Source organism: Talpa europaea (genome assembly GCF_964194135.1).
Source record: "Talpa europaea genome assembly, chromosome: 3".
In the NCBI taxonomy this organism is placed as follows: domain Eukaryota; kingdom Metazoa; phylum Chordata; class Mammalia; order Eulipotyphla; family Talpidae; genus Talpa; species Talpa europaea.
This window is the reverse complement of record NC_140069.1, coordinates 11,474,855-11,488,556: the sequence shown is the minus strand read 5'-3', so window position 1 is coordinate 11,488,556 and position 13,702 is coordinate 11,474,855. Positions and strand designations below refer to the sequence as shown.

The 13,702-nt window shown below is 45.4% G+C and overlaps 1 protein-coding gene across 1 annotated transcript in view; it reads right to left on the bottom strand.

The window, feature by feature from the left end:
* The window catches only part of TMEM65 (transmembrane protein 65), a gene marked incomplete at both ends in the record, with an annotated part of 34,700 nt that extends 28,575 nt beyond the window's left edge, over positions 1-6,125 (bottom strand). Inside the window, one exon of the mRNA XM_084229784.1 lies at positions 5,825-6,125. Coding sequence (XP_084085910.1) covers positions 5,825-6,125 — 301 coding nt within the window. The remainder of the gene's footprint in view (positions 1-5,824) is intronic.
* Between the last annotated feature and the right edge of the window lie 7,577 nt (positions 6,126-13,702).

Below are 13,702 nucleotides of genomic sequence, written 5' to 3'. Positions count from 1 at the left end.
TTCACTCTCCAAATATATCTCAAATTCATTTCCATTGCCACTTAGGTTAAGGCATCCCCAGCCTGCACTACTGCAACAGATTCCAAAGTGGTCTCCAGCTTATATATTTGCACCCTACAATTTGTTTTTTAACAGCAGCTAAAGTGCTCTTTGAACACCATTATTTTACTCTCATGCTTAAACTTTCAAATAGGCTCCATATGGTTTTCCTGACTAATCTGGCTTCTGCCTACCTGCCCATTTCATTTCAACCTTCCCTTTGTTTAGTAAGATCCACTCACTATTTACCTTGTCAATTCCTACAGTATACCAAGTCCCTTCCTAACTCAGAGTTTTGATACTGCTTTTCCTGCTCAGAATGATCTTTCTGCAGCTACCTGAATGACTTGGCTTCCACTCAATCTTTCACTTTCCACTAAACTATTACCTACACAAAGGCACCTACCTAGCCCTCTTGGAACAATTTCTCTGGTAGTCTTGACCAATCATCTAAGTATTACAACCTGAGATTGTCATGCTGGTGGGGTCATGTTCATATATGCTGGTCAACAGTTCCAGGTGAGCCCAGCCTTCTAGCTATCTTCACCAAGGTCCCGGCATGTGAGTAAAGTCATACTTGGACCCTAAGACTAGCCCATCAGGTGAAGTTTACAGAGTGACCACCACACATCTCATGTGAAACAGCAAACCATCCAGTCATGCCTGCCTGTATTCCTGATCCACAAAATCATGAGATGTAATAGTTCTTCTAAATTGCATGTAACTCTGGAATCAAGTTACATGTAAGTGATGATTAAGGATTGTTAGATAGCAGATATCCATTTTATACTGTGTGCAACCTGTTTTTGCCTGTTTAATTCCTAGTAACAGGAAACTCCAATATACCAGTAACTATTCAGAATTAAGGGTCTCCCTGGTGGCGCAAGGGGTTAAGCACCGCACTATGAACCAATCCGCAGCCTCTGCAGCACGAGTTCGATGCCTGGCCAGCCAGGGAGCTACCCACATGGCGTAGGAGACCTCTTCTGTCTCACCCACTACTCCCCTCAACTGTGTATTTCAGTCAGTCTGCCTGTTTTATTCCCCACTCTGTCTCCTGTGAATCCTCTCCACCCCCACCCCACCCCCACACACACACTTCTGGCCTGTACCCCAGCTCTTGCATGCATAAATAAATCTTAAAAAAAAAAAAAAAGAATTAAGCTTGTGGGAATACACTGCTATAATTAGGTTCCTTCCATTCTGGTTGATTCATAGATTTTAGCAAAGTTTCTTTTAAATTACCTAGATCCAAGATACAGAGGCTCTCAACTTACTAGAGATCTCTCATTCCTCCTGTCTCAATTCACACTTCCATCTCCTCATCCTGGTTCTTTCCCTCTTGCTAGGTCCAGCTGGGGCTTCACTTCCTTATTTCTCTTTCACTATTTCAACCAAGGTACTAAAATGTCTTTATTCACTTATCTTAATTTGGAGTATGAAATGTCTTTCTTGACTCTTATTTTCTTTAAGCAAAAGTCAATACTATCTCTAACTCACCCCAAAGTCTAACAGCTTCACACACTTGTGATGTTCTCACATTAATTCTGAACAATGGGCTAAGAAAAAGGGGGATTTTGAATTCTTAAGAGTTCAAAAAAATCTTATTTGTTTTTTTGTTTTGTTTTGTTTTTTTTAAAGATTTTTATTTATACAAGAACCAGGGTACAGGCCAGATGTATAGAAGGGTGAGAGGATTCACCAGAGACAGAGTGGGGAGCAGAACCGGCAGACTGACAAAATACACTGCTGAGGGGAGCAGCGGGCGAGACAGGAGGTCTGCTTGCCATGTGGGTTGCTTCGAGACCAGCAGGGATCGAACTGGCACTGTAGAGGCCGCAAACAGCTTCAGAGCGCTGCGCTCAACCGCCTGCACCACCAGGGAGGCCCAAAAAATCTTATTTGTTTTTAAGGATTCCAGATATCCACTTTACTACCAGCTTTTTAATTTTCTGGCTTTTCATTTTGCTAAGGCCCTTTACAATATATGGCAAGTTCTCAAAACAAAACTTCTCATCTAACCTCAAATTATCACAAAAGGTGGGGAGTTGCAAGATTAAAGTTGAGAATTATGTGGTGTATCTATTTGTATATAGATAAATGGTAAAAAAAAAATTAAAGTATACAATTACCACTTATACACAGAAACCAGGAAAAAATATTAATACAAGCTTAAGATCTTAGGATCTAGGGCCTCCCCGGTGGCGCAGCAGTTGAGCGCTGGGTTGCAAAGCTGCCCGCAGCCTCTGCAGCGCTGGTTCCATCCCCCGCTGCTGGGCGAGGGTCCCACATGGCGCGCAGACCTCTCCTGCTGCCCGCTGCTCCCCTCAGCAGTGTACTTCATCGGTCTGCCTGCTCTGCTTCCCGCTCTGGTGAATTCTCTCACCCTCCAGCGCTTCTGACTATACCCAGTGCTTGTATAAATAAATAAATAAATAAATAAATAAATCTTTAAAAAAAAAAATCTTAAGATCTAATGATAGAAAAGCTGCTCTGTTCACCTCAGTGCATCTCTTACAGGTAAACATAAAAAGAATCTCATGTTTAAAATACCTAAAATACAGATTAAACAAAAATATTCCATAAGAAGCTCCTTCTCTCAAATTATATCTCTCTCTGTAACTTAACATGCCAGCTCTTGTCTTACTGTAATTCTCTGATAAAGACCAGTTACAACACCTGAAGTAAGTGTGGAAGGCAGACTCCAAGACAGTCCCAGTGATATCTACTTCCTGATATTCGCACCCTGTATAGTTCTCTCCCACAATTACCTGGGCAAAGAGATGACTATCTCTTCTAAGATTGGGTTAGAAAAGACAGTCATTTCCAGCCTGGGCTGGCTCGCTCTCTCATCAGTAACTCTGGAGGACACCACCTGCCATGACTTCAGGACACTTAGGCAACCCTGTAGTGGTGTCCACATGGCAAGAAATTGAGATTTCCATGCAACAGCCATGTGAGTGAGCCTTCTTGGAAATGGATCCTCCCTCCAGTCCAGACTTCAGATGATGCAACATCAACTTCATTATAAGTCCATGAGAAACAAAACATCCCATTAAGCTTCTTTAGGAGTCCACACTCAGGAAATGTGAAACAATATGTGTCTGTCTTAAGCATTTTGAGGTCAGATGTTATACAGCAAAAGGGCAACATATGAGGACCGCCCATCCTTCATGAACCAAATTGCTGTATTTTATTTTATTTTATTTTTTTCAAATTGCTGTATTTTAAAAGGTTTTTTAAATTATTATATATTGAAATACTAATTGCAAGGTTTGGAAGAAAGATTTGTTTTTAAAATCTTGTTTAAAACTGAAAGGCAAAAGCGGTAATGCCAACTCGCCAGTATCCACAGAACACAGACTGATTGTGGAAGAAGAGTGATCTGGTTGAGCAGATAAATTGAGAGAGGATTTATCAACTTTTGTTAAATTGGGGAGAATTCAATTTACTTTTAATTTAAAAATCACAGTATCCTATCTTAACTCGGATATACCGCAAAGCCTCCCGTATCTATTACAAATTGATTCTAAAGCTTTATCTTTTCATAGACTGTATCACAAACCTATTCATAAACACATAAGGCAGATAAGGACAAATATACAAAATTCCAGCAGTAGCCTCCATCGCCACATGGAAGTATGAATGAACCTTTTTTTATAATGCTTCCACTCAAAGTGCAAACATTTCAGTAGATCATACAAGCATCCTTTCCAAAGACACACAGACCTTCCCATAATAAGAAATAGGCCTTTTAACAGAATTTACTCCATAAGAAAGTGCACTTAGGACAAACACATTCAGTACTTATGTCGGGTATTTCAATACATTCAAAAAGCAATAATAAAAGAAAAACATGGGAGTGTTTCACCGATTGGGGAAAATGCTGATTTCAGTAATGGAATGAGCTGTATGCATTTTCAATATAGTAAAATTCACTTTATTGTAAATGATTAATGAATAAGGTAATTTACTAGTGATGATTCCAGTTATCTCTATAGCTGCTATATATACATAAAACAATAAGGAACACTAAAAATTAAAGCAACAGTACCAATAAGTGTCATTTCAGTCAAAGGGCAATATTTTAGCCATTAACATTAGCAAAATTAGCTAATTTAAATTCTGAAATTCTTTAGCTTGTGAACAGGAGATAAACATTTATTTGGCCACTGCAATTTTCCACATCTTTACCTGTCTTCCTAAAGATACCAATTTAAATTACTAAATTCTCTCTCATATAACTTACAGAACTGTTAAGTTCAATTCAGACTAACTGATCTCCACTGACTGAAGTTTCTAAGTCCTTCCCAGAATATTGAAAGCTATGTTAAACTAAAAACATTATCTTCACTGGAAAATGTATCGTGCCCCTGCAATACTGCTGGCATGTGCTAAAACAAGGTATGAAGTAAAATTCATCCAGCTGTACTGGCTTTACAAAAATGCCACTATTTTATAATAGGATCCTCCTAATAACAATGTTACTGCAGAATTTTCAAGAAATGACTTCGAGAAAAGACCAAATGTATGTTCAAATAGTCTTACCAATGGAGGAAGAGACCAGAAATTACTGCTCCAGCAGATGACGTCTATACTCTTCTACAGGGAGCATATGCATCAGAAGTGAGTCTTCTTAAGCCACACAAAGCCTACACACATAGCTTACACATGTGCCAGTATGTGACTCTGATGTCACAGCATGATCACATATTTAATAACTGAACTGATGGCTGTGTCACATTCGCCCTGTAAAGGCACTGCGGGTAGACAATGCCTGCAATCATCCAACTCTATAAACTGGTCCTTAATTTCCTGAACTGGAGGGAGGGAGGTGAAGGAGTTAAAAGGCACAACTAGGTCTGTGCAGCAGCGGCAGAGAGAAGTTATGCTTTTATGAGGTAGATAAGTTATCCTGCTATCGCCAGGCACAGTCCAAAATAACTTTCATGAGCCATCAATCATGGCAAATCAAACGCCATGTTCCAGATCAGTGTGCTGGAGACCTGGGAGTCCATGAGATACTTACACACCGACCAACTCTGCGGGTGGGGAGTCAACTTAAAAAAAAGGAAGAAAGGAAGAAAGAAGGAAGGAAGAAAGAAAAGAAAAAACTTTCAAACACATCAAGAATCGTGAAACGGTAACCACGCATCCTGCCCGGACGGCCTTTCTTAAATGGAACGATGTCCTAAGACTGACTGCACGGCTTGCTGCTCTCATCCTTCTGACTTTCCAAACTTTCAGCTTTTCGCCTGGACTCACCTTCCGACCTCCCGCTCGCTGCACCGGTTTTAAAAATACCCGGTTTTAACATGTCGCTTAAAAATAGCTCGGCTTTCGCCAAGTTCCCAGTAACTTTGAGCCGAAGCCTGCTTTTCATTGTGGAGCCACAGATTTCCCAGAAAGAAAGGAGGGGGAAAAAAAAAAACAACAAAAAAACCCCACATTCCTGCCGGCTTCATCTTTCCAGCCCTGGGCAGCGGGAACCGGGGGCGCCGGCTCGGGGCGCCCCGTCCATCCCGGGACGAGGATGCAACTCGCCGCGCGCGCCGACCCGGGCGGCGGCACCTCCGAGCAGGCGGCAACCTCGGGGTTTGGGGAACCCGAACCCCGTCCTCGCCCGGGGACCAGCCAGGAAAGTTGCGCCCCGGCCCGGGACGGCGGCGCCTCCGAGGCGGCCCGTCCCGCGCCCGGCCGGCCGGGGCTGGGGGGGCAGCGGGCCGGGCCCGCGGGTGGGCGGCGGGGCCGGGGGGGGCCCGCCCCGCCCGCCCGCGCCCCTCACCTTGGGCGATGGCGATGGACTCGAAGCGGTGCAGCTCCTTGAGCAGGCAGCTGCGCTCGGAGGAGTGCAGGCTGTAGATGAAGTCGCGCGCGCCCTGCGCCGTGTTCAGCGCCTCCATGGGCTCCTTCTTGGGGTGCGTGCCCAGCCCCCGGGCGCCGGCGGGGCGGCCCCCCGCGGCCGCGAGCGCGCGCAGCCCCCGGCCGCAGCCGCACCAGGGCGGGCGGGGCGCGGCGGCGGCGGCCGGGCCGGGCCTCAGGCCGCGCGCGGGCCGGCCCCGCAGCAGCGGCAGCAGCCGGGACATGGCGGCGGCGGCGGGCGGCGGGCGGCGGGCGGCGGGCGCGGCGCTTCTCAGCCCGACCCCGCCCCGAGGTCCTGCGGCCGGGCAGCCGCGGCGCCGGGCACCATGCACCCCGGCCGCGCGGCCGTCGCCCGCCCCTCCCTCCTCAGCGGCGGCCGCGACGGGGAAACTTTCTCGGCGGCGCGGCCGGAGCCCGGGCGGCGGGCGGCGGGCGGCGGGCGGCGGCGGCTGAGGAGCGGGCGGGCGGGCGGGCGAGGGCGAGTGTCCGTCAGGCGGCCCCGCCGGGGGGATGAGTCAGCCGCGCGCCGCCCTCCGCCGGCGCCGCCCTCCTCGGGCGCCGCTTTCCCACCCGCTCGGCCCCGGCCCCTGGAAGCCGCTCCCGCGCCTCAGAGCGGCCGCGGTCTCCGGCCGCCGCCCGGCCGCGCCTCCCCTAGCGGCCGTCGAGGGGGTAACAGGGCGGGGCGGGCGGGGCCGCGCAGGCGCAGTGGGCGGCCGGCCGGCCGCGCCTCCCCTCGGCCGGGAGCGCGCCCCGCGCGCCGCCGCCGCCCGCGCGCGAAGGTGGAGGCGGGAGGGCGCGCGCCTCGCCCCCCGGCCGCCGCCGCCCGCGAAGCCCGCGCGGCCTGCAGGGAGCGAGGGTGCTGGGCCGCGCGCCTGGCCGGCTCGTGCAGCCGGCGCGCGGCCCGTCCCAGCCCCGCTCCTAAATCGAGGACTCCGCGGGCGATGCTCCCGCGGGCGCCCCCGAGCCGGGCCGGGCGGAGGCCCGCGGGCCTCTCCCGAGCGCAGCTCTGCAGCCCGGAGCCTCGCGGGGTCACTGCGCCCCGCGCCGGCCTTGGGGTACGGTAGCTCCCAGGCCGCGCCCTTTGCCAGATCACCACCCACCAGACACGGGGGGCTCGAAAGGCAGGACGAGGCAGGGCTACCCTTTACCCAGAAGGGCTGGAGAGAGACCTGCACCCAGAGACCACCGTCCCTGCTCCGATGCCCGCTGATTGTGCATGCTGGAGGCCAGGCCGAGGCCAGCCGGTCAGAGACCTTCTCGGTGTGCGCGCGTGTGTTTGGCGGAAATAATGCTGTGATTTTCCGTGGTTTCCACGTGTTAGGGTCCTAGGCATCTTTCAAGACCCAGGTCAAAGGGTGGCCTACTGCGATCTCTGCCTTCATCTGAGTCTAATGACACCTGGGCTGCTTATCTTAAAGAAGAGTGTTGTGCCCAAGGTCAGCAGACTCGGCGAGCATAGCCTCGAAGAACCCAAAGACAGCTGATGCAAACACAAAAGGGAGTTTATTTCAGACTCGAGTCCAGGTTCAAGGCACCTACCAATGCAGTGGCAGATACCGAGAGCCCCGAACAAAGGAAGCCGGAGTCTTTTAATAAGGTTAAATAATGCTGGCAGTTACTCATTGGCTACAAGGATGAGTTCTCCAACTTTGCCCAGCTATCATTCTAAGCTGACTGGCCAGGCCAAGATGCAGCTCCAACCTGTAGCTCCAATTACAGCAAGTTCGCCCTCATTGGTGACCGGAGAATAAGGGTGGAGTGAGGGTCCAAACTATCTCTGGAATGCAGTCTTTCCCCAGCAAAACCTAAAATTCTAAAATGGCAGTTACACAAAGCAATGGCTAAGAATACTTATGCTTAGTTCCACAAATAGATCCACCTAGAGAATAAATCTACTCAAGTGTAATCAAGATCTAAATCCTACCCTGATATCTGCAGCTGCACCCAGCCCAAGTCCTTGTATGTGGATGTGCTGTGAACATGTAAGTGCAATATATAAATGTGAATCAAGAGAAGAATGTTATCACTGAATCCTACTGCACTAACTCGGTGGTTCTCCGAGTGGCATATCTGGATGGGTGAGCTTGTTAGACACGCAAATTTGTGGGTTCCACCCAAGACCTCCTGAATCAGAGACTGGGCTATTAGTCACCTGTGTTTAAACAAGCCCTCTAGTTAATACTGTTGCCCACAAAAGTATGAGAACCAGTGCTTTAAAGAGAAATGGAAAGCAATTTTTTTCATTGATATGTGCTTAACTTAGATATAAAAGGATGGATAAATCAAAGTGCTACTTTACATAAAGATAGGCCAAATGAACTTGCAATACTTCCATGGTTGCACATCTGATGGATATATATATATGCATATGTAAAATACATATATAATATATATGCATATATATAATGCAAATGTATAATGCAATAATGACAATTAAGAATGCTTTCTGTGGAAAGACGAGCTCTTTGTAGAGACTGTGTCTTGTTTTTGAAACCCCCTTCAGCCCCAGGGTGTGTTGGAATCCTCTGCAGAGCTATTTTAGTCTCAAGTTGTTGGAATTGTCACCATCTTCCTCCCCATATCTCTTACCCCCAAGAGGTTCTGACTCATAGACATGGGGCTGTGTCTGCGAGGTGAAGTCTGAAAAAAGCTCCTCAATAAGAACCCATCTCAAGAGTCTTTAGGGGCCTCCCTGGTGGCCCAAGGGGTTAAGATGCAACCTATGGCGCTGTCCGCAGCCACTGCAGCACGAGTTCGATCCCCAGCCAGGGAGCTGCCCACATGGCGCAGCAGACTCTCCTGTCTCATCTGCTCTTCTCAGCAGTGTATTTTAGTACATCTGCCTGTTCTGTTCCCCACTCTGTCTCTGGTGAATCCTCTCACCCCTATACCCTCTGGCCTGTACCCAAGTTTTTGTATGCATAAATAAATGAATCTTTAAAAAAAAGAGTCTCTAGGACCCCAATTTTGTGTGTGGTCTTGCAGATTGCAGAAAGTGTGATAACTGGATCAACCATTTCTTAGTTGCCTGTTAGTGGAAGGCTGTTACAATGTTGGCCCCAATCAATCAGGTCTTGTGGTATCACAACTCCCTTGCGTAGACCTGTCCCATATTGACTTTGGACTTGGCCATATGACTTCCTTTAGCCAATAAGTAGGATATCACAAACCTGATCGGATAAGTGATTGCTCATTAGGGCTTTTTCTAATGTGCTTGTTATATGACTTATGAATATTCAATCCTGGTATAGAAAATAAGAGCAACTAAAATATAGATGCTTATGAGGGGTGTTGCACATAAAAATAAATGGATATGTGTTTAACATAGACATAAAAAGGATGGACAAATTAAAAGGATGCTATTTTACATAAAGATAGACCAAGTGAACTTGAAATTCTTCCATGGTTGCTCATCTGTTTGATGGAAATCTTGCTAAGTTAGCTCATTTGTAAATGACAATAAGGATATCTGCTTTGTAGGGGTATAGTAAAATTAAATGAGTTCATACATGGAAAACATTTCAAAAAGCACCTGGAGTGTGGTAAGTGCTCAATAAATATTAGCTATTCTCCAAATTTCTATAGACTGCTCAAAACCCCAGGATTATGTTTTCTAGCTCTAGTTTGAGAAATACCTACCTAGCTATGTCATTTCATACCTGGGTTGGGAGTTAAACAGAAGTGTACGATAAGGCAGGTCTAGAAATGGGTGGCCAGAGGAAGATTCTGAGAAATTTTGAGGGTGCTCAGGAGGTAGTAGTGGCTCTGGAGAGTATTACAGAAATGAGGGTGGGTGAAAGACTGATCTGGGACTCAGCCACTGAAAGACTGGCAGAAGCAGGAGTCAGCAAGATAGGAGAAAACTAGATGACAATGATGTTTACAGTCCTCTCTATTCTTATTACATATGTCTTGAAGGATGCTCACCTGATAGAACCCTGGTCATTACCTCTGGGATATTGGGTGATTCTTTTAACTTTCTCCTTTGCACTAGTTCCAGATGCTTGGATAGTTTATGATAGGTGTATATAATTTAAACAAACCTTTACAGTAAGGACAGGAACTAGAGAATATTTTTGGCAAGAAAAACCGTAAATAAATGCTGAACAGATTATTTCTCTTTTGGATCCTTGGCATTCCTCTACACTCCTTGGCATTCCTCTACAATTCTACCCTCTGATCATTACCTCTGTGTAATTCATTTTGGAAAATAGAATCTGTATGTCAGAAATGACCATCAAAAGTCAGGATCACATAGAAGCAGCATGAACAGTAGAGTAAGGAGCTGTCAATGGGAAGTCAGTGCTCCTGTGCCAGCTACATACTCCATGAGCCTTCCATGTGTCTGCCCATAAATATGCCTACAAGCAGCTAAACTGTGATTTTTGCAACCCAACAAAAGAATGCACATACATACACAACACACACACACCCTGTCTGTTTCAGGCAATATTTTGTAAGTTTTTTCCCTTTACAGGCTACTCATCTCATTTGAGGTTGGGGAGGACTATGATCAAGGTAAATATAAACAAAAGGACCTTGAAATGCCTTCTGTGCAATTTTAAACTCAAAATTTTAGGCTAACAACTATTTAGATGCCTCAACAACTACTTTTGAAAATGACTCCATCTTTGAGTCCCTCAGGAAGGCCCACAGAAGGATTTTAAATGTGCCTGCATCTTTTTTGGGGAGGATAATGAGGCATCTCTACAGACTTTTCTGAATACCTTGGCTCATAGTTTATATTTAAACTATGTGAGAAAACAAAAAGCTGTTTGGAGACTTTTTGATTGGTAGAGATGCTTAATTGGTGGTTTCATGAAATTGTTTGGAAATTAATTAGTGGTAGGTACCTAGAAAACTAAGCCAAAAAAAAAAAAAAAGTTGAGGAAATTGATAACTCTACCTTTTTTTCAAAAAAGTGTGTTAATGATAAAATATGATAAACTAAAAGGCTCCTAGTAAATAATATTTATATTAATTAATCTATTAATACAGAATATTAATACAGACTATTAATACAGAATATTAATTTAACCAAAATTTGTGAAATTTCTAAATTGGGTGACCGGGGGAGGGCAGGTATCTTAGTGAGCTGGGTCAGTTATAACAAAATACCACGGACTGCTTGACTTGAACAATAGGAATTTATTCTTCACAGTTTGGGAGACTGGGAGCTCAGAATGAAGGCATGAGCAAGATAGATTTCATTCTGAGACTTCTCTTGGCTGTGCACTTCCTCCATCGCCCCATGTGCTCACATAAACTCTCTGCAAGTGTACACAGTGAGTGAAAAAAACCTGGTATCTCCTTATAAGGACACTAATCCTGCCATAAGACCCCTACTCTCGTGAGTTCATCTAACCCTAATAATCTCCTTCCAACCCCATCTCAAAATAACACAATGGGGTTAGAGCTTCAACATATTGGCAGTGGGAGGCAAAACATTCAGTCCATTACAAGTTGTATTTGTGTGTAAGCAAAACTTGATCTAGCTTATTTGATAAATATAAGCAAAACTTAATTTAGTTTATTTCTCCCTCCATCACTTCCCAGTTGCTATAAAAACTAGGTCTGCTGATCAGTTTCCGAGTAATAGTTAATCTTTAATCGATATTCACTATGTGGAAGACACTCTGCTAGGCACTTTGGACACTTCATTTTATTGAATCCTTTTAGTTTTGCAAAGTAGCTTTTGTTATCTCCAGTTTACAGAAAATGATAATGATGACTCATCACCATCCATGGTCCAAATGCTGTGCTAAACTTTTAATATAGATTACCTCTATCTTTTTTTTTATTAATAACTTTATCAGGTAGGAACTATTTTTAACCCGCATTTTTTTAGATAAGAAGCTGGAGACACAGACAGGTCAAGTAATTTGTCCAAGGTCACACAGCTAATAAATGAGGGATAGTATTCAAATCTCTGTTCTCCATAATTCCTGAGTTGAAGTGCTGGGCCCCTCACAGGCCCAGCCCAGTTCAGGTATAGACAAGCTGACCTTACAGCTGAGAGACACTGAGTCACCATCACATTGTCTTTTCAGAGTTTCAAGATTTCTTAAAATCAAAAGTCTACTTTCCTTCTTGAGAGCCCCAGCAGCGACTTCCCTCAATAAATTATCTCTTGCCTGACTAGCTTCATATTTAATGACTTTCTAATCCCAATTTGAATTTTCCCTTATCATTACCCTTCTTGACTCACCCCAATGATTTCTTCATGTAAAGTTGCCCCTGAGACATTGGAAAATGTATCATTTGAGGAAAAAAATATATAAAATAATACATGAAATACAGGATTCATTAAGATCAACCAAAATTCAATAAATGTTAGAGAGGATTAATATATTTCAATCTCTTTCACTTGCAAACATTTATTGCCAACCATCTCTCTGTTTAGCACAATACTGGGTTCAGTTCTATCACCTTCTCTCCCTCCAATGATCCTTTCCTCCCCTTCTCTTTGGCCAATTATTTCCATGGTTATACCTGTCCTAGTCGTCACAAATAACATACTTCAGTTTCAACCATAGCACCCCCCCCCATCATCACTTGCTCCACTGCTGGATCACATTTTTTTTAAAAAAAAATTATTTATTTATGCATACAAGAGCTGGGGTACAGGCCAGAGATGTAGGGGGTGAGAGGATCCACCAGAGACAGAGTGGGGAACAGAACAGGCAGATCGACTGAAACACACTGCTGAGGGGAGCAGCGGGCGAGACAGGAAAGGTCTGCCTCGCCATGTGGGTTGCTTCCTGGCCAGCCGGGGATTGAACTCGTGCTGTAGAGGCTGTGGATTGCTTCATAGGGCAGAACTTATCCCCTTGCGCCACCAGGGAGGCCCCTGGATCACATATTCTTACTGCTCCCCACTGCAGTTGTTTGATCCAGGACATTGCTCTATTGCCTTTTAATTATCCATTAATACTCTATGCCCTCCCTTGCTTTTGATCCCAGCTTAACTCATTTGGTCTTGCAAAGTGGCTTTAGCCTTATAATGACTCATCATCTTTCTCCTTCCTACTTATTTGGCAAAATGTCAACTCTAGCTAAACTCAACTACTGGCCAAACACCTATGCCAGCTCTGGACAGCGGCATGGATCTGGGGAACATTACAACTTGTCTTACCTGGTCCTCTCCCTTCCAGTGGATGGGGGGTTCCTGCTCCTATCAGAGGTGGCTTCTCTGGATAGTGCCTGCTCAGGAAGACCACTTCTACAATTAGTCCCCAATCTCTGGCATCTTTAAGTGTTCCCTACTGGATCCTTCCCACAAGCATAAAAGCTTCTTCTGCTATCTTCCATCTTTAAAATAAAACAAATCTTCCCTTGAACATACATTTGCCATTAGCTACATCACCATTTTTCTGCTTCACTTAAGAGTAAAGCCTCTGGAACTTTTGGTTAGCATGACTGGTTCATGGTCAACATCTCCACTTCTTCATTTCCCATTTTACTCTTCAACCCACTCAGTGAGGCCACGCTCCCACCACTGCACCAAAACTGCTTTAATCACACAATTAATAAGGTCTATGTTGCCAAACCCAATGTTAACTCTTTCCATTTACTTCCAATCTCAAAGGTCTCTGAAAGGGCAAACTGCTCCCTTAGCTAGAAATGCTCTTATTTTCAATGTCTGGGAAGATATCTACTCGCCTAGTTTTTCTACTATCTTACTGATTGTTTTTCTAAATCATCTTCAAAGGTTCTTCTGCAGTACCTTGCTGTGTTCCAGGGATTGCTCCCCGTGCCTACCTCTCTTTCTCCCTCTGCTTTCACTGACGTGATCTAATTC